The sequence below is a fragment of the Ips typographus genome, linkage group LG10, assembly GCF_016097725.1.
Source record: "Ips typographus isolate SLU linkage group LG10, UJ_Ityp_2.0, whole genome shotgun sequence".
Lineage (NCBI taxonomy): Eukaryota > Metazoa > Arthropoda > Insecta > Coleoptera > Curculionidae > Ips > Ips typographus.
The window spans coordinates 7,996,277-8,014,195 of record NC_138431.1 but is presented as its reverse complement, the minus strand read 5'-3'; the positions used below and the strand labels follow the sequence as shown (position 1 = coordinate 8,014,195).

Genomic DNA, 17,919 nt, shown 5'->3' with positions numbered 1-17,919 from the left:
GTAATCCCAAGTCTTGACTTTAAACCTTAAAAATTTATTTAATCATCGAAAAACTCAATTTCCACAATACAAACAAATGCAAACTGTCAACCACTATTTCGGCCATATTGGAATATTTTGCATGCACCTTCTTGGCTTTCTTGTACAGAGGGCGGTGGTCAAACGTAACATTAATTTGACAAACAAATAATAAATGGATGCCTTGACTTGCTTTTCCGTAAGTTGACAATTGTTTCCTGTAACAATAATTAAACCCGGGAAGCAACATTTGAGTCACTCCTTATTTTACAAAAACAAAGTACGTCTATTATTACAACAATTAAGTTTTGTGTAATTTATACCTTTTCCTTGAACATATTTTAATTTATCACCAGATAATAACCGCTACTAATTGTTTGGTTCAGTTTAGGGAAAAAAAAGTTACGCTGTTACTAAAACCCTAGCTAAAACGTTACTTTAGTAGGTATTAAACCATGTGGTTGGTAGGTTTACTGTTTACACTTTTTGTCTCGTCATTTTTAGGTAAGTTACTAACTATCTCCCTAACATAAAGCCTTCAAAAAGGTTCTATTTCAGCTCAAAACTACACTATAACTGAACCGCCACTTAAAGATGACTGTGAAGACCCTAACGCTGAGAAACGCTTCGACAATTCTAGTTGCACCCTGACTTGCAATAAACTGTCTATCAGTGAAAATCCTGGTACCTACCAGGCTCATTCTATATAAAATCATTGACAGATTTGATGCAGTGTGGATATTTTGCAGGTTACTGCTTTGGTTCTCCTGTACTGCAACTAGGATGTTATTGCAAGCAATACTACTATAAAGACGAGACTACCAATCGGTGCGTCCCGTCAGAGCGATGTCCATGCAACGCCACCAATAATGAAGTGGCCAGATACAGTAACGAGTGTGGAGACAGGTGCGCCACCTACCACTCCGGTTACTGTTCTAACTTGTTACGAAGTCGGTGCTATTGCGATTATATTTGGTGCAGGAACGATAAAGGTGTTTGTGTGCTCAAATAAGTTTACTTGATAAACAGTTTTGGTATCGTACAGTAAATTTGTCTTTGTTTTTTGTGTCAGCGGTATCAAAACTTTATTTTAAAACTGATTAGCGTTGGCTGTACAAGAAATTAAACTAATCCAAAATGAACACTAGTTTCAGTATTAATTCTCTAAATTCTTTCATAGAGATAGAGATAACCGAGATCCTTGGGGGGATTTTCCGACAAAGCCACTTTACTGTCGTTGAATATCACCCAATGACCATCTTTGAGAATGTGGGCGACATAGTGGCCTACCATAGTAGCAGTGCCCATGTGAGAGATAAAAGCCACAAGACGATATTCTGATAAAAATAAATTGTCTTGTTCAGCACTACTTAAAGAGCGGAATCCAACTATGATGACAATAAATAATTTAAAATCAAAAATTACTTACTGCTTTCTCCATCTTTGAATTTGGGTACCGCTGCGGTGGAGGTCGTCTCCTCAGTCTCCATATCGTCAGCGTGGGAGAAAATCCAGTCCATGGCCCTCTCCACGTTGTTTTCCGTGTTTCTCAAGGCTTTTGTCGCCTGTTCGGCGGTGAAACCCATCGCTACAATCGTCTGCAAAGCTTCGGGATCGGGAACGAAAACCCCAGCATTTGATTGGGTTCCTAAAAAAAAAAAATTTATTAATGAAAGAGCTGAGCAGACAAAATTCTAACCAGGCAAGACGAAAGGATCAGAAAAGTCCGGATCAGCGATATGCTCCATGATCCAAATAGTGGCGGCTTCAATCCCAACGTTACCAGTTTGAAACAGCGCCCTCTTGCAAGATTCCAGTGGAAAACCTGTTCAAAAACCATAAAATTACTGAGCTAAATCTAAAAAAAAAAGCAGGTCCGCACCCATGTCTTGTAATTGGGCCAAAACAGCTTCGTCAAATTTCGGCGGAGGCGGCAGAGTGTCCAGTTCAGGCAGTAACTCTTCGCCAGGCTGTAAACCGGAACCTCGCAACATAGAAATGTCAATAACATCAGGCATTTCTATAGACACGTCCAATTTGATTGGTACCCAATCTTCGCGTAGCGTAAATTTTTTCAGTTGGATCATCAGGTAGTCTGGGAAGGTGGTCAGTCTGGTGGTCCTAACATGATAAATTATACATTTATATTATTTTAAATAAATAAGTTGTAGGGTTGTATTACTTTCTGGCAATCACGCTGCTTTTGACTGCAGAACTGAAGAAATTGTTTATAACCTCAGACTGGGTGAATGACTCCAAACAAGAGAAAAATTTGATTTTAGGTCTAACCAAAGACCCAGGATCCAGTTTCTTTCCTTCTGCCTCGGCCTCTTGTTTTCGGGCTTCGTAAGCAGCCACCTGTAATATTAATAAGCAACCCTTACCAGTCTAATTCTACATACATCGATTCAAAGCCTAACTAACCTCTTCCTTGTTAATTGCCGCGTCCATTGGGATGTTCAAACCCAAACACACTTCACTCCTAGTTAAGTACTTAACCTTTTTGCTTTGACCACACTGAAACCTTTCCTCCACCTCAAATTTGAAACACTCCCCAGGATTCACAAGATTCTTATTATAGCGCTCTAACAAGGTGAGAACATGCAACAAAAACTCTTGCACATCCTAGAAAACACAATGCTGTGACAACAACTGTATTGATCGCTAAAAACAACCCTTAACCTGTTGCTTTTTAGTAGAAAACTCTGGGTGACCTTTGCCTACCAATGTCTTGAACATTAAAGGGGTGATTCCCGGGGGATCGGCGTCCACAGGGGATCCGGCCGGTGGTGGTACAGAGTATTTGCCTGAAAGAAGACCCACCCCTAATTTGGCCCTAAAAAACACCCGTTTTTAGCAGAAGCACTAAATTAGTTGCATTATTAAGTGTTACATTTGAACGTTAAAGTCTTCGGCAGGATTTTCAGGATTCTGACTGAAAATACTTTCACTTCCTTCATAGTACCTTTGAATAAAGTCAGGAATTCTAGAATAAGAACAAACATACAGACCACCTCCAACTAATATGCAGAGCTATTGGCGTTTCAAGATAAGATTTACTCCCTCTGGTGATCAGTTTTAAAAACAGTTACGGGCATTCCAATTTTTTTGAAAAATAAAAAATTTTAACGTGCTTTTTTTGTACTTATTTCACCTAATTTAAGGTTCTTCAGTATAAATATGCTCTTTGCTGTGCATTGGAACTCTTATGGAGCAAAATAAAAAATTGCTAAAATTGCATTTTTGACAAAAATATTTTGTGCACTTTTGCCAAAAATTGCATGGGAAGGTTAGAAACAAATCAAAACAGAAAATATATTTTTTTGTTTTTTTCGGATATCATCGAAAGTACTCGTAAAATCAAGATTTTTAAAACCGCAGAAAAACTGACAGTGTCCACCGCCTACTATACTAGAAAGCCTAGAAGGTGCTTGTCAAAAATGCCAATATGGCGGGAACAGTGGTGACATATTTCTTACTACATCTGCATACGTTTGTGTATAAAACAAAAACCGCTAACGCCGCCATTAAAAGTGACATTTTAGGCTTTCTAGTATAGAGGGCGGTGCAGTGTCATATTTTTTATAATGTTAGGTTAAGACTGGGTTGCCCGATTTTGCCTGCGATCTGGGAACTTGAAACGCCAATAGTCAGAAAATGTCAATATGACATTTCTCCAATCACCAGTTAGGAATCTACTAACCTAAATAAGACCTGCATGGTACTGTTTAAATAACAGGAATTTCCCATATTTTGCATGCCAGTGTATCCAGGTCCATACATTGGTTGCAATTGGCCCCCACTCTCACATAAAGTGGCCCACTCATTGGTTTTCTGATTCAACTCCAACTCCAATTCAATCATTGACTTTTCAGTTTTCTCCATTTGGGACACGTTAATACCTGCGCATTTACCCACATTAACCCAAGTTCAGTTTATTTTTTAGGGGTTTATTCACCCCAATGTTGCAAGTGCTGTGCCAAGAACGGATCCTCCACCATATCATCTTCAGCATAACTGAACACATCAGCTTTGCCATCTTTCGTTATAGTACCCAATTTGACCGCTAGAGGATAGTTGGTTGTGGAATAATGCTGGACAGCGTGATTATTTCCCCCCGATCCGTCGAAAAACTTCCGACCGCATAAAATTGAGCCATCGCTCAAATTTAGCCAAAGATTATCCGTTTTATCACAGTTTTCACACTTCCAACCTGTTTATAAAGTTCTCAGTGCACTTTAACCTAAACAGACTATATCAAACAAACCTGTAGGGGGAATTTTCTTTCCATTATCATGCTGAATCAAAGTCTGAGCATATTTAGACACAATTCGGGTTTCACCATCCCAAGTGCCGCTCAAAGCTTCTAACTCAGCTAATTTGCTTGCTGATGGCAAGTCTAGTAATGCTTGCACTGATAATTTAACCTTTCAAGGAGTTAAAATGTAATTTTAAGTTTGGAAAATGACATTCAGGCACTCACAATTTCTGGTAGGTTTGAATCAGGCCAGGCTAAACTTGTGTAACCAGGCAATACTGTGATGTTGAAAAAATCTTCAAATTCATACTTTTTCTGGCTGGTCTGGGGGTCAAAACCCCCCTTCACCCCTATAGCTAGACGGGTAACCTTCTTTTCAGGACCATCTCCCTGTGATGGGGATGACACCTATGTCAATAAATTAAATAGATTTTATTGACCTTTGAAAAGTCTTGAGTAAAATGAATTTGTATACAACTTTTTTGATACAAAATGACTTTTAAAAAAACTCATAATCATCAGATATAAGTACTTAAAATTCTCCATAAACTAAAAAAATGTACTGCCATGATAGGGCTATTAACCTCCACCAAACTAAGTAGCAGAAAGAATATTTGTTATCACCTCGCGCCGTTCCCGTCTTAAGTGCAAATAAACACTCTCTCCAGTTTTTTGAAAATGCCTTTCCAAATGGTCTTTGCCCAAACCCAGGAAGCTTGAGAGGCTTACATATAGACCTGTGTCAGTCTCCTGAAAAAAAGTGGAAATCCTTTTTAAGTCCAGTTTTAACCAAAAATATATGATGTTATCAATATTTGTAGGTTGTAAATTTTCTGCATAGTGCATGATGAATTTATACCCATTTATTTTGGGAGGGTCCCTACCTACCGGGTTGTCAAACGAGTAAACGCATTCGTCTTTGTACACTTTATCATGCTCAGTTGGAATTTTAATGCTTTTCAAATGCTGCTGTAATATTTCCATTTCAATTTTCAATACTCTTAAGAAAAATACCTTTTTATTTATTTATTTTTAAATGCTTTTGCAGTTTCTATCAATGTCATGATGGGCCGCCAAGAAAGTGACGTGTGTCAATTGGTTATTATTATAGAAGAAAACTGTAAATTATTACAGCTTTCTGCTATAATGATAACCAATTTCATGATGGATGTCCTACGTAAACAAGCCTAACCTTAAATCACCTGATTTCTTGAAGTGCCTACCTTTTCAAAAGGGGTTCAAAATAATGACTTTATCCCCTAAAGAATCAGGGAAACATATAGCCCTAAACGCCACATATGTAAAAATAAATCCCCAAGGAATAGACAAACTCACTGAGGTTATAACTGAAGAACTGGACTCTGGTAGGTTGAAACCTGCTAACTTTAGCCAGGCCTCTGTTCACCCCAAACCGGACGACCCTCAAGTCCTTGATTGGCTGTTTGTGGTTGACACCCTTAATTTTTGTTTTTGGCACCGCGAGGGGGAGGAAGGTAAGCTACTAGCACCCTAGTTTGTTTTTATAGTAACCTGTTTATTGAAGGTTGGAAGGTTGATGGCTACTCAGGGTACTACGCTTTGTGTGCTGCTGTTAACAGAGCCCTAAAAGACAACGTCGATATATTAAACCCGCGGTACTACTCAAACATTACCAAAGAGCAATTGCAGAAAATATTGCGCAGCGACACTACAGTTGAAGTGCCCCTCTTAGAAGAGAGGGTGAAATGTTTGCATGAAGTTGGTGTGGTGCTCTTGGAACGATTTGAAGGAACTTTTGAAACTGTAGTAAAACTAGCTGGCAACAATGCTAAAACATTGCTTGAACTTATTGTGATCAGCTTTAAATGTTTCCAAGACCAAAATGTATACAAAGGCCAACCCGTAGCTTATTATAAAAGGGCGCAAATTTTAGTTGGGGATGTGTGGGCGTGCTTCCAAGGTCAAGGCTTGGGGCAGTTTAATGATCTGGATGAAATCACCATGTTTGCTGATTATCGCGTCCCCCAAACTCTATTATGGTATGAAGTTTTGGAATATAGTGATAGCTTGAATAAAAAACTTAAAGATCAAGTGGTTTTTGCTAATGGTGATGACGAAGAACAAGAGATTAGAGGCTGCTCAATTCAGGCTGTAGAATTGCTAAAAGAAAAAATAAACCAAAAGAGAGAAGACAAAGTTAATTCAATTTTGATTGATCATTTCTTGTGGGATTTTCGGAGAAAACATGCCAAAGAAATTGAAGAAAAAGGCATGCCTTTCCATAAAGTCTTTTGTATTTACTATTGATTAAGCAACTACAAATCTACAATCTGACATAACAATACAGGGACCATTTGATGTGCTGCGAATAAATCCTTCTTTACATTCACATGCTGGTTTAGGAGGGTAAGGACAGCTAGTAAAATGCCTGAAGGTGCAGTGGGCCACGCAGGGCAGCGCCTGAGGATTCAAAGTTTCATTTTTTCCACAAGACAATTCTACAAAACCATTTTTTATAATAATAAAGTTAATAAATGTTAGTTAATTTACCCATTTGACTTTCTTCAATAGCCCTTGTAAAAACAGCTACAGCCAGCAGAACTACAGTACTAACATATTTGAACATCATTTTGAGACTAATTCCACAAAGTGGACTTGGGATTTATAACAGACTCATCCGCGTTTTTAGTGCACTTTAATATTAATAATAACCAATTAGCATTAATTATCGAGTCGTTGTAGCAAACAAGTTTTGCTTGTAAACAGGATTTTTATCTGTGTTAGTGGTCTGTAATATAATCCTATATTTGGTTTGAAAAAACTACCTTGCATTTTTCTGGAAAAAAAATCGTCAAAATATTTTATTAAAAAATAAAAAAATGTTTCGACCCTGCCAGGATTCGAACCTGGAATCTTCTGATCCGTAGTCAGACGCGTTATCCGTTGCGCCACAGGGCCTCGCAAATTCTTTCGGCTAATCAGCCTGATAAGAAACTAAAAACTTCTACCACAGATATAAAACACTACCACTAGACGACGCTGAATTACAGGTATCTGCAGCTTTTTACGGCATTAGAGAACTATCGACGTAACGATAAAGACCGTAACATCTCTCTCCCCACTAAAATGCGTACATACATACAAATTCGAATCAGCTGTTTGTAGTTTCTATATCATTTCACTAGTCGACTAGACAGGGTTGTCTTGAGTTGACTGCGATAACGTCATCACCGTAATTAGCCGATTGTATTTACAATAACAATTTTTCTTGCGTTATTTCTTCAGAAGAAGAATAATGAATAGTCCACATCTGAGGAAAGGTGAGTAACAACTGAATTTTTCTCTCCTAATTGAGTAAATCAACATTTTTAACAAGCACGCAAATAAATTCTAACAAAAAAGAGGTTTGTTTATGGTTTATAGTGAAATTCTTCCGGTATTGATTTCCCCTAAAAATAGTTTATTTATTTACGCTTGGCAACTGCGCCACTTACAAAATAGAGGGGCCATGCCTGCAGTGTTTTTACCACTTTTGATGTTGATAATTGTTTGAAAACAGATTTGTTGATTTTAATTGCAACTTTGCTTCCTACCTACCTACATACCTTTGAAATTTAAACAAGTCTAGTTGTTATCACTTCCAAAATTAGACTGCATGGGTTTTACGTGTATTTACAATTGACCCAGTAACTAATAAATGCATTTCTTAATATATTCAAGTTGATTTTCTATTAATAAAGCTGACCTATGAGACGCGCTATTTGAATAAGTGAATACACTTTTGTTGATTACTTAAACTTTATGCGCAAAAAAGTGTCAAGTGACTGTAAAAAAATAAAACTTAATTAATTTCAAATATTCTTGAGTAGGAATCAGAGTTTATTTCAATCAGGTGATCTCACACACCATTACGACATTTGACCCCATTTCTGTAGAATCAATAAATATTGGCTTGGAAGTAGTGACCAGCTGTTTGGAATCTACATTTTAACTAAAGTCAACGCTTCTTGGGTACCTACTAACAATAATGAATGTTTTTGGTAGGGAACCCATAGAATAGAGAGAGTTAAAGGTTGCTTATTGTTAATGAGCCCACATACGTTATACTCAACAAATTTGCATATTGCAATGCCTAACATGGTTAAGTAAATAAATATAGGTGTTAGGCCTTAGTTCAGTCAAAGTGTAGCAACATTTGCTTTTAACGAATTATGGCAATGTCAATTAAAACTAAATTTTGAAACATTTCAGTTGACTTAACATAAATTATTAGGTTCCAAACAACCAGCCCTCCACCCTAGAGGCAAATTGCGTCTCTACAGCAATCGGTTCTGTCCTTATTCCCAAAGGGTTATGTTGGTGCTGGACGCTAAGAAAATTGCGTAAGTACTCTCTATTACGTGTATCAGTGACAAAACTCCCAGCACGTCGCTACACTGATGTGTAGGAGGTTGTGAGTTTGTTGTTATATAGCCGAAATAGCTCAGTTGGGAGAGCGTTAGACTGAAGATCTAAAGGTCCCTGGTTCGATCCCTGGTTTCGGCAAAACTTTTTTTTGTTAATTTTGATTTTATTTTGCAGGTATGACGTGGTTAATATTAATTTGTATAGTAAACCCGATTGGTACTACTATAAAAGTCCGTACGGTAAAGTACCAGCATTGGAACTGGAAAATGGCGAGGTACTGTACGAAAGTTTAATAATTGCCGATTATCTAGATGAAAAATATCGAGCTCACGTTTTGCATAGTACAGATCCGTTGCAAAAGGCCAAAGATCGTTTACTAATCGAGGAATTTAACCGGGTATTTTAGCCACTACTTGCCACAAGTATTACATTTATGACGACTACTTTATAGATTGTAAACACCATGACCAAGTTCCTGAGCACTATTGGACGTTCCAGCTTGGATGATGATGAAGTCATTGCCAACGGTTTGTCCAACTTTGAACGGGAGCTGCAGAATAGAGGAACCCTCTTCTTCGGCGGTTCGAAGCCGGGAATGCTCGATCTGATGATCTGGCCTTGGTGCGAGAGGGCAGAAATTTTGAAGATTTTTGGCAATGGAAACCTACTAAAGAAGGACAAGTATAGAAGACTGGTACGCAAGTTATCTAATTTTCTGTTCTGATACTGAAAATAATACAAAAATTATTTCAGCTGGAGTGGTGCCGAAGAATGACAATAGAACCCAGCGTCAAGCATAGTTTAATGGAGTCGGACACCCACATTAAGTACCTGCAATCCTATAGAGCCGGTAGACCTGATTACGACATGATTTTGAATTCTTCAGATTAATATTTTTAACTACAAAGCTATTTTGTAGTTGTTATTAATATCAGCGCACATTACACTTAATAATTATTTTAGGCTAACACTAAAAACAGTGTAGAGAACATGATTGTTGTGCCTTGCATTTAACCATGTACGTAAGTGTATATAAGAATTAAGAATTTAATATTAGCTGGTCACTTTTTTCTGAAAATATACTAATTTTGCAAAAACATTTCCCAATAAATCTTTCTTTAAACCGCGTTAAAAAAAGAAACCTGTAATACCAGCTGAATGCCCTCTCTAAGTAAACAAGCTACATCAATGACTAAAAAGCAGATCCCATGACAATCACATGAGAACGACACTAATGACAGTTCCTAGTCATATGACGTTCGGGTGAGGTGCTCGTATTGTTGTAGTCACAGGGGCCCCGTTTACAGTGCAATTTACGAAGAACAACCATGAAAGGCTGCATTTTCAACATCGATAATGGTTACCTGGAGGGGCTATGCCGCGGTTTCAAGTGCGGCATTCTCAAACACGCCGATTACTTGAATTTGGTGCAGTGCGAAACCCTTGAAGGTAGGTGTATTATCGCCCCTTTGTGTTAGAGCTTTAACTAGCTTAATTTTGGGGTTGCAGACTTGAAATTGCACCTGCAGAGCACCGACTACGGCACCTTTCTGGCTAACGAACCGTCGCCCCTGGCTGTGTCCACAATTGACAACAAATTGAGGGAGAAACTGGTCATTGAATTTGAGCATATGCGTAACCAAGCAGTGGAGCCTTTGTCCACTTTCTTGGATTTTATCACTTACAGTTACATGATTGATAATATAATCCTGCTAATTACTGGAACTTTACATCAAAGACCTATTGGAGAGTTAATCCCCAAATGTCATCCTTTGGGAAGTTTTGAGCAAATGGAAGCCATTCATGTAGCCTCCACTCCTGCTGAACTGTACAATGCTGTGCTTGTTGACACACCTTTGGCTCCATTTTTTGTGGATTGCATCTCTGAACAGGACTTGGATGAAATGAATATTGAAATAATTAGAAATACTTTGTATAAAGCCTACTTAGAGGCATTCTATGATTTTTGCAAGAACATTGGGGGTACTACAGCTGACTGTATGTGTGAAATTTTAGCATTTGAGGCTGATAGGCGTGCTATTATTATAACCATCAACTCATTTGGTACTGAGCTGTCCAAGGATGACAGGGCCAAATTGTACCCCCGTTGTGGCAGATTGAACCCTGATGGACTGGCTGCCTTAGCTAGGGCTGAGGATTATGATCAAGTGAAAGCTGTGGCTGAATATTATGCAGAGTATCAAAAGCTATTTGAAGGAGCTGGTAACAACCCTGGAGACAAAACTTTGGAGGATAAGTTCTTTGAGTATGAAGCTAAACTCAACATTGATGCTTTTATGCAACAGTTCCACTTTGGAGTGTTCTACTCCTATTTGAAATTAAAGGAGCAGGAATGCAGAAACATTGTGTGGATTGCAGAGTGTGTTGCCCAGAAACACAGAACCAAAATTGACAATTACATTAACATCTTTTAAAGCAATCCTGTCTACTAAACTATACTTGTGCTGTAGATGTTCAGATTTAAAACTGTCACCCATTCCCATATTAAGTGGTTTTGCCACTCTGTAGATTCTATTAAGTATTATGTTTTCACTGCAAGTAAATCTACTGTATATTATGTTATATTGTACCATAAGAAAAGATCATGTATTGTGATTTGTTAATAAACCATAAATATTTATTTTTAAATTGTTTCACTAGCTAGGTTTTATCACAACTATTCTCAACGGCCATATAGTCCTGGCAGCTTAAGGCCGTAAAACCAAAAGAAGAAGAAGAAGAACTATTCTCAATTGTGTCTCTGGGAAAAAGTGATGTGGCCAGCTTAAACACATTCTGAAGGTTACTAATTGACTGGTCAGTCTCCTGAACAAACTGGTTTAGTAATTGCAGGTTGTGTTTGGATTTACCAAGTGTGTTATCAATATTTTCCTGGAATTGGCTACATGAAACACCCAACTGTTGTGTAAAAAATAAACTAACATACTGCTATATTATCTTTAGGCGGTCCAGTTTCAACTAACTCATCACACTGCCCTTTGATTGTAGTAAGTAATGGGGCCAGTTTGACACCCACAGCTATGGAAGAAGCCCCAGGCTCAAGTGGTTTCAGAACAGAAGATTGTTCCAGTTGCTCATAGTTATCTAATATTCCGTTTAAGCCGGTTACAAGGTGATCTAAAACAGTATTTCTGGTCTGTTTAAAAGTGTGTATGGGTATTTGGTACTAACCATTAAGTTCGGACAGCTGGCCAGCCAATTTATTGACTGGTTTTGGTCGTGGTTCCAAAAATTCTGGTCTTGTCACCAGATCATACAGTTCTTGAACCTCTTTACTTAACGCCATTTTTTTCAACAAACTTTTCGCAAAATTTTAAAAACAAACCGATAAAACAAACTAGGGAGACAGTTGACTGAGTTGACATTAGTGACAGCTAATAGGACGAGGAGGTAATAAACGTTTTATCTCTGTTTTCACGGTTATTAGACAGAGAAAGATTAATGCTCTGTCATATTAAATAAACATATGGAAAAATCGAGTTAACTGCGGTGGGATGACGTCAAAAGTTGGCCGCTATAAGGTATAAACAAAAAACAAAGCGTTTAGAATGCGACCAACAATAAAGAAATGCATCACTGAAAGATGAAATAGCCAAAATTCTAACAATACAAAGTATTTCGACTAATCATTAACATTATATTACAGGAGCACCCTCTGTGAGCCGGAACTTGTTTTAGTTTTTATCGATTGGAATTCTAATTTTGTTCACAGAGGGACAGAGTTAATGGCCCCTCAAAATTAATAATTTGTTAGTCTCTAAGTACTAGATTTTCTATAATTGTTTTAGGTTTTATTGCAATATTTTTTAGTTTTAAAAACACTAATATCTTAGAAACTGTAAATTGCAGAGAAATGAGTTTAGGGGTATTATAAGCAGCTGAAGCGTAGTTGCCAAGTTTTTTTATTAACACGTTAAGCGCCACAGTGGTTTCTTGTAAAACGTCGCTCTGGGCCAAGATGTTTTTTTGGTGGAATTTTATTTCTACTGACCATATTAATACATATTTGCAATGTTTTCTTTTTAACCTTTTGATTTGGTATAATTATTGCAAAAAAATATCTGCGGTCCTTAGGGACCGCAATGGCCCAGTCAGACAGGTTCAAGTCGAAACAGGAGTGTTTTGCTAATTTCCACAATTGATTTGTTTATTTTGTAAATATTTTAAAATACATATTTTTGCATTATTTACCTTTTTAAATGTGTACCTAATGTAACAAAAATCATATCAGTATAAAATATGTTGTCGGACCGCTAGTACACGGATACTCTGCTTACATAGGACCGCATCATTCAAGTTATTATGGTTACTTATATGATTCAAATGTCGAACTGGTGTCAACTGAAATGAAATCCCAGTTATGCGCATCGCTTCGTCCAAGCCATTGCGAGCCCGTAACCACATCAAACAAACAGTAAATGCGGTCCCCTGGCCCCAAGAACAATACAAATTTAAAGAGCAACTGCGGTCCCTAGGGACTACACTGGCCCTGTGAAGAAGTAACCGATGAGGTCCCTAGGGACCGCTGTGGCGCTTAACGTGTTAACAGGCACATTCACCAAATTGTTAGCAAGCAAGCTGTTAAACTCAATATTTTTACTAGTGCTTCCAGTTAGACTTATCAGCATGAAAATATATCGGTGAATATGAGAGTAAAACTTGTTTTAATTTAATTATGATAGTCACTTGACAGTTGTCTTAAATAATGACTAGAGTAATTGAATCGGATAGCAACTAGACAGGATATAAGAACATGCGTCTTGTCACCGTATAACGGTCTTGGGGCAATTTCCTTGCCGGACAACAAATAGTGTTGTTCTAAAGATCCGGCGAGCGGAACGCGGGGTATGAGGAAGCCGTCCATCAACGGCTTCTTTCTGCCGTCCGGCATTCCAGGACGGACACAAATCATGGTCCTTTGATGTTTAATTTATGCCCTCGGCGCCATATTGTTTATGTGTCGCCTTCGAATGGATTATGGATCACCCTTATATTGTATAATGAATGTCTTTTGCTTGACTATATTTTGCACTAAGGCTGTTTGTATATAATAGTTATATTTAAGTGACAAGTGTATTAATGAAAGCAATTAATAATCGAAATGGACAACACGACAAACCGAAATCATAGGCACCCTTGACAATGACAGTGACAGTTAGTTCTGTCAACTAAATAATGTGAGTCTATTTCTCTGAGTTTAATACAAATAAAGAAGGATAGAACTATACTGAGAGTATTTGGTTGCCTATATTATGATAAAATCGTGCATTAATGGCACTCATTCATCATTGCTTTCGTTATTGTCCATTAAAAAAGGCTGTTAATACATGATCGACGGGAAAAAAAAAATTAAACCACTCCAGTATATTCTGGACGTTGCCACATCAACTGCCATTACAAAGATTATCCTGAAATTAAATAAAAAATTGTTTGAGAAATTATTTCATTTGTAAATTTTGCTGTTCATCCAGTTATATAACTATTTTAAAAACTGCGAATCAATAATTGTTAATCCTGTGTGAGGCTGTGTTGCCAAATTGATTCCCCATCCCCACATAAACCAGTCTGTTTATTAATATATACCAAAATTTTTGGAATTTATGAGCAACCAGCAAAAAAAATCAGGTCCGGCATTTGATATGCGCATACGAAACAACAATGGCCATAAAGATGGATCGACCAGATAAGCCATGAATTATTAATGATTAAAATTCAAATTTCGCCGTTTTAATTAATCTGATAGGGAGGGCGCACCCCGCCATTACTGGCCATATTTCATCGCTCTGTTTATCTAGTTTTATATTAAACGAGAAGTTGTTGAATTAAAAGTGCAATTGCAGATGTCAAAATTGCCAATTTATGCAATCTGCACAGTTGACAACCTCTTCTGTATTGAAAACCATCCCGGATCGACAATTTTCCGCTAGTTAGCGTTGGAAACTTAACTGGATATCTCCGTCCAGGAATTAATTACCCCTTGGGAGCAGTAAAGAAGGAAATTAAGCGGAAAATGGCGCACTCGATGCGGCTTTTAGCCCGACCGGAAACTTATTACTGTTTGATAATTCGTAAAAATGTGACGTAAAGCACACCATTAATCACGACCACAAAAAAACACAAACCCGCAGTCGGTATGAATAATCAAATACAGGTTAATTATCCTAACCAGGTGTAAAAGTCATAATATTGCAGAGCGGAGGGGGAATAAATGAATATATTAAGGTTACAGATGTTTTTCGCACCCCCTTCACAAACGGTATATCGTGATCGAATACATCAGTTTCGTAATGTTGTTAGTATTAATTACAGCCCTGTTAAAAGCTGAATTGCACCGGGAGGGGGTTGTAACGCTTTTACTAATTTATTAACAGTCAGATTTTTGGTACAAGAACCAGATACATATAATTGGCGTCATCATCGAGAATTCGTTCTGATGCTTCAAAACTACCCTGTCCTTGACGAATTGCGGCACACCCCCTTAATATAATCACATTCATAGCACAAGGCAAAACGATTACGTTTCATTAACATCAAATAGAGTGAACCGATACGCCTAAATTTCCCTCTCGCTTTTTAAAGGTCCGTGACTAACTATACGCACTGTATGTCATGGGAAAATATTTACTCTGGCTGGTTTTAAGAATGTCCAACATTTTGCAAAATTAAACGAGTAAACTCCTATAATTTGGCATTCTTAAATGAACTTAAGATAATAATCAAATTTTGTTTGTTATCTGGAAATCATCTGAAAATCACATAGCAAAACTGTCTTTGACAAACAGACATTAATCTGAAATCTGAAATACAAAAGTTATCCGGGCTTATAAGCCGTGGTCCAATGGAATTTCTTCCTGACGTTTCGTCCACATCTGCGGCGGACATTATCAAAGGCAACGGTCGAAGTGCTCTTCCGTACTCCTCTGAGCAAAGGAAGAAATTTTGCGATAGTACCTGCAAGGCTGCCGGTAGAGGAAATCATTGCAAATGTGGAGAGTGGAATACGGTCGTTGCCAATACCTACCGTGGAGCACATAACCGCAGAAACGTCACGGATTCTGCAGCGAGCAAAGCCCCCGAAAAGCAATCTCACTTTTGGAGAAAGAACAGCTCTTAAAGCACCCAATCAAGACAGAGAGATCCTCATTTTACCTGCTGATAAAGGAAACGCAACAGTGATCATATCAACAACTGACGAACGGAAGATCGAAACCCTTCTGGATCCCATAACCTACAAGAAGTTGCCACGTGATCCAACAGGTCGAATACTTAGAACCACAAACCAACTTATTAAATATTCCACAACTGTCGCTGCTGAGGATATCTTGAAACTTAAGAAGACAGAGGCCCTTCCACCCAGACTTTAAGGATTGTCTAAGATACACAAGCCGGATGTACTTCTGAGACCCATCGTTAGTGCCATAGGAGGCCCTACGTATGAGATAGCAAACAACACTCCTTCAACCAAAAATAGGAAAGACGGACAGTTTCATCAGAGTTTTGATGTTGTTTCTTTATTCACTATGGTACCCATCAAAACGGTTATGGAGTAGATAGAATGTAGAAGGATGTGCAAACCATCAGAATTAGAAAAGGAGCTTAAACATCTGGAAAGGGTTTTCGGATGGAACGGATACAGTAGACAACAATTCAACAGAGCCACTCGCCCAAGAAACTACGTAGACAACAAATGGGGGATGTTGAGGAGAAAGTTGGTTGGACTTGCTTACCATACATACACAAGGTCACGGATAGAGGATTGGAAGAATTTTAGAGAAGCACAAGGTCAAGACGGTCTTTAAACTAACCCGCACATACGACCGACGCTCCAGCGTCCAGCGGTCGAGCCAGTCATCATCGAGAAGTACGGAAGAGCACTTCGACCGTTACCAGACCGTCCACAGACGTGGACGAAACGTCAGGAAGAAATTCCATTGGACCACGGCTTATAAGCCCAGATAACTTTTGTATTTCAGAAATTAATCTTCTCACGAATTTTAATTTAGTTTATACAGGGTGTCCGGAAAATACGTGTACAACGTTTGACGACAGACTCCTGACGTCAAAATATGTCGATCTAAGCCGACTTAGTTATATCCAAAATTGTCTCGTTTAGCCGGTAGAGGGCGTCAAAAATTTGTAAAAATATTGGGTACAATTTCATTTCTTAAAGAGTATTGATAAGTGTATTCAGCAAGATGGCGGTCATTTTACACATTTGCTTAAGTAATGTTTTTGGTTTACTTAGTTTCTTACAATAAATAATTTCAACTTTATTATACCTACTTTGATGTATGCAGGTAATTGTAATTTTTTTTTTTCTGGCGAAACAGCTCATCCACCGGGAAATATTAAAGAGGTAAAATAGCTTCAAAATACTTCCGGTCACTCGACAAAAATATCTGGGTTGTCATAACGCCGTTCATATAAAAAATGAGGAGAAATGTTGACGTATTATATCACTTTTATAACACTTCCACTTATTTACAGCCGGTGACTATACTACTAGAAAACGTCATTTTATAGTATTAGTCTACATACTAAAATTCATTAAAATCCATTAGCAGGTTTTCACGTAATTTAGTAAAAAACCAATATTTTTACAAATTTTTGACGCCCTCTACCGGCTAAACGAGACAATTTTGGATATAACTAAGTCGGCTTAGATCGACATATTTTGACGTCAGGAGTCTGTCGTCAAACGTTGTACACGTATTTTCCGGACACCCTGTATATCAGATTATGAAATTTGCTTATTATATTACCATCTTTGGTACTCTATCACTCCCATCTTTTTTCACTCTCCCTCGTTTTATTTCCAATTATATTGTATTCCTTTCAGCCTGTATAGCGCGAATAACTGAACTTTTGACCTTAAGAAAATTCAGTTGAAACCGTACTACGATTTATAATAACGATGATACAGGGTGGGTACTTTATAATGAATAACCCTGTAAACAGTCGTACGGGGGGCTATATTAAGTAATAAGAATCATGTGCATATTTCAAATAGAACACCCTCTACATGGTTTTGGATTGTAAGCCAAATTCTTGACATATTTGAACCCCGAAAACGTTGCTTGATATGCAAAAATAGAAATTACTAAACGTCAAACAGATATGACATTATACATATGGATTATATGTCTACAATTCAGTATTTAAAATAAACAACCCTTACTTCATTACACTGGCTTTCTTTGCTTCATCGAATTTGGTACTTTTTCAAATTTTCAGCT

General features: G+C 37.8%; 6 protein-coding genes, 1 long non-coding RNA gene and 2 other non-coding genes across 10 annotated transcripts; 5 read left to right on the top strand and 4 right to left on the bottom strand.

The window, feature by feature from the left end:
* The first annotated feature begins 323 nt into the window (after positions 1-323).
* Positions 324-1,160, top strand: LOC145734898 (uncharacterized). Its single transcript, XM_081988526.1, has 3 exons — positions 324-522; positions 577-702; positions 768-1,160. Exons 1-3 carry the CDS (start codon positions 474-476, stop codon positions 1,028-1,030), a joined length of 438 nt encoding a protein of 145 aa, XP_081844652.1. The 5' UTR covers positions 324-473; the 3' UTR covers positions 1,031-1,160.
* Positions 1,043-5,336, bottom strand: Usp5 (ubiquitin specific protease 5). The gene is made up of 14 exons (XM_081988506.1): positions 5,165-5,336; positions 4,901-5,026; positions 4,502-4,684; positions 4,286-4,445; positions 3,977-4,231; positions 3,722-3,920; positions 2,912-3,004; positions 2,701-2,854; positions 2,443-2,643; positions 2,201-2,376; positions 1,901-2,139; positions 1,718-1,843; positions 1,448-1,666; positions 1,043-1,355 (listed from the first exon to the last, which is right to left on the bottom strand). The coding sequence occupies exons 1-14, from the start codon at positions 5,258-5,260 to the stop codon at positions 1,183-1,185; spliced, it is 2,400 nt and encodes a 799-aa protein (XP_081844632.1). The 5' UTR covers positions 5,261-5,336; the 3' UTR covers positions 1,043-1,182.
* A 110-nt stretch (positions 5,337-5,446) lies between these two features.
* LOC145734889 (queuosine 5'-phosphate N-glycosylase/hydrolase) lies at positions 5,447-6,804 on the top strand. Its single transcript, XM_081988513.1, has 2 exons — positions 5,447-5,769; positions 5,820-6,804. The coding sequence occupies exons 1-2, from the start codon at positions 5,523-5,525 to the stop codon at positions 6,560-6,562; spliced, it is 990 nt and encodes a 329-aa protein (XP_081844639.1). The 5' UTR covers positions 5,447-5,522; the 3' UTR covers positions 6,563-6,804.
* On the bottom strand, positions 6,532-7,074 carry LOC145734899 (uncharacterized). Its single transcript, XR_014179544.1, has 2 exons — positions 6,806-7,074; positions 6,532-6,753 (listed from the first exon to the last, which is right to left on the bottom strand). It is a non-coding gene; the product is annotated as an uncharacterized LOC145734899 (long non-coding RNA).
* A 66-nt stretch (positions 7,075-7,140) lies between these two features.
* On the bottom strand, positions 7,141-7,213 carry TRNAR-ACG (transfer RNA arginine (anticodon ACG)). The gene has a single exon. It is a non-coding gene; the product is annotated as a tRNA-Arg (tRNA).
* Positions 7,214-7,417: 204 nt separating this feature from the next.
* LOC145734894 (pyrimidodiazepine synthase-like) lies at positions 7,418-9,761 on the top strand. Of its 2 annotated transcripts, none has more exons than XM_081988520.1 (5): positions 7,418-7,575; positions 8,529-8,637; positions 8,837-9,059; positions 9,114-9,356; positions 9,416-9,761. In XM_081988520.1, the coding sequence occupies exons 1-5, from the start codon at positions 7,551-7,553 to the stop codon at positions 9,551-9,553; spliced, it is 738 nt and encodes a 245-aa protein (XP_081844646.1). In that variant the 5' UTR covers positions 7,418-7,550; the 3' UTR covers positions 9,554-9,761. The 2 variants fall into 2 exon arrangements, with proteins under 2 accessions (XP_081844646.1, XP_081844647.1); XM_081988521.1 differs by having other exon boundaries at positions 7,451-7,575; positions 8,507-8,637.
* Positions 8,728-8,800, top strand: TRNAF-GAA (transfer RNA phenylalanine (anticodon GAA)). The gene has a single exon. It is a non-coding gene; the product is annotated as a tRNA-Phe (tRNA).
* A 139-nt stretch (positions 9,762-9,900) lies between the features above and the next one.
* On the top strand, positions 9,901-11,303 carry VhaAC39-1 (V-type proton ATPase subunit VhaAC39-1). The gene is made up of 2 exons (XM_081988516.1): positions 9,901-10,111; positions 10,172-11,303. The coding sequence occupies exons 1-2, from the start codon at positions 9,991-9,993 to the stop codon at positions 11,095-11,097; spliced, it is 1,047 nt and encodes a 348-aa protein (XP_081844642.1). The 5' UTR covers positions 9,901-9,990; the 3' UTR covers positions 11,098-11,303.
* On the bottom strand, positions 11,273-12,039 carry LOC145734896 (uncharacterized). Its single transcript, XM_081988522.1, has 3 exons — positions 11,855-12,039; positions 11,610-11,800; positions 11,273-11,554 (listed from the first exon to the last, which is right to left on the bottom strand). The coding sequence occupies exons 1-3, from the start codon at positions 11,967-11,969 to the stop codon at positions 11,324-11,326; spliced, it is 537 nt and encodes a 178-aa protein (XP_081844648.1). The 5' UTR covers positions 11,970-12,039; the 3' UTR covers positions 11,273-11,323.
* Positions 12,040-17,919: the final 5,880 nt, after the last annotated feature.

Excerpts from the sequence above, each read along its gene's own strand:
- LOC145734889 (XM_081988513.1), top strand. The coding sequence starts at position 5,523 with ATGACTTTATCCCCTAAAGAATCAGGGAAACATATAGCCCTAAACGCC. Across the intron at positions 5,770-5,819 it reads GCACCGCGAGGGGGAGGAAG|GTTGGAAGGTTGATGGCTAC; the intron begins GTAAGCTACTAG and ends TGTTTATTGAAG.
- LOC145734898 (XM_081988526.1), top strand. The coding sequence starts at position 474 with ATGTGGTTGGTAGGTTTACTGTTTACACTTTTTGTCTCGTCATTTTTA. Across the intron at positions 523-576 it reads TTTTGTCTCGTCATTTTTAG|CTCAAAACTACACTATAACT; the intron begins GTAAGTTACTAA and ends GTTCTATTTCAG. Across the intron at positions 703-767 it reads GTCTATCAGTGAAAATCCTG|GTTACTGCTTTGGTTCTCCT; the intron begins GTACCTACCAGG and ends GATATTTTGCAG.
- VhaAC39-1 (XM_081988516.1), top strand. The coding sequence starts at position 9,991 with ATGAAAGGCTGCATTTTCAACATCGATAATGGTTACCTGGAGGGGCTA. Across the intron at positions 10,112-10,171 it reads GCAGTGCGAAACCCTTGAAG|ACTTGAAATTGCACCTGCAG; the intron begins GTAGGTGTATTA and ends TTGGGGTTGCAG.
- LOC145734894 (XM_081988520.1), top strand. The coding sequence starts at position 7,551 with ATGAATAGTCCACATCTGAGGAAAG. Across the intron at positions 8,638-8,836 it reads CTGGACGCTAAGAAAATTGC|GTATGACGTGGTTAATATTA; the intron begins GTAAGTACTCTC and ends TTTATTTTGCAG. Across the intron at positions 9,060-9,113 it reads TAATCGAGGAATTTAACCGG|ATTGTAAACACCATGACCAA; the intron begins GTATTTTAGCCA and ends ACTACTTTATAG.
- Usp5 (XM_081988506.1), bottom strand. The coding sequence starts at position 5,260 with ATGGAAATATTACAGCAGCATTTGAAAAGCATTAAAATTCCAACTGAG. Across the intron at positions 2,855-2,911 it reads GAAGACTTTAACGTTCAAAT|GGCCAAATTAGGGGTGGGTC; the intron begins GTAACACTTAAT and ends GGTGTTTTTTAG. Across the intron at positions 2,644-2,700 it reads TTTCTACTAAAAAGCAACAG|GATGTGCAAGAGTTTTTGTT; the intron begins GTTAAGGGTTGT and ends TGTGTTTTCTAG.
- LOC145734896 (XM_081988522.1), bottom strand. The coding sequence starts at position 11,969 with ATGGCGTTAAGTAAAGAGGTTCAAGAACTGTATGATCTGGTGACAAGA. Across the intron at positions 11,801-11,854 it reads CCAGCTGTCCGAACTTAATG|ATCACCTTGTAACCGGCTTA; the intron begins GTTAGTACCAAA and ends ATACTGTTTTAG. Across the intron at positions 11,555-11,609 it reads CGCCTAAAGATAATATAGCA|GAAAATATTGATAACACACT; the intron begins GTATGTTAGTTT and ends AGCCAATTCCAG.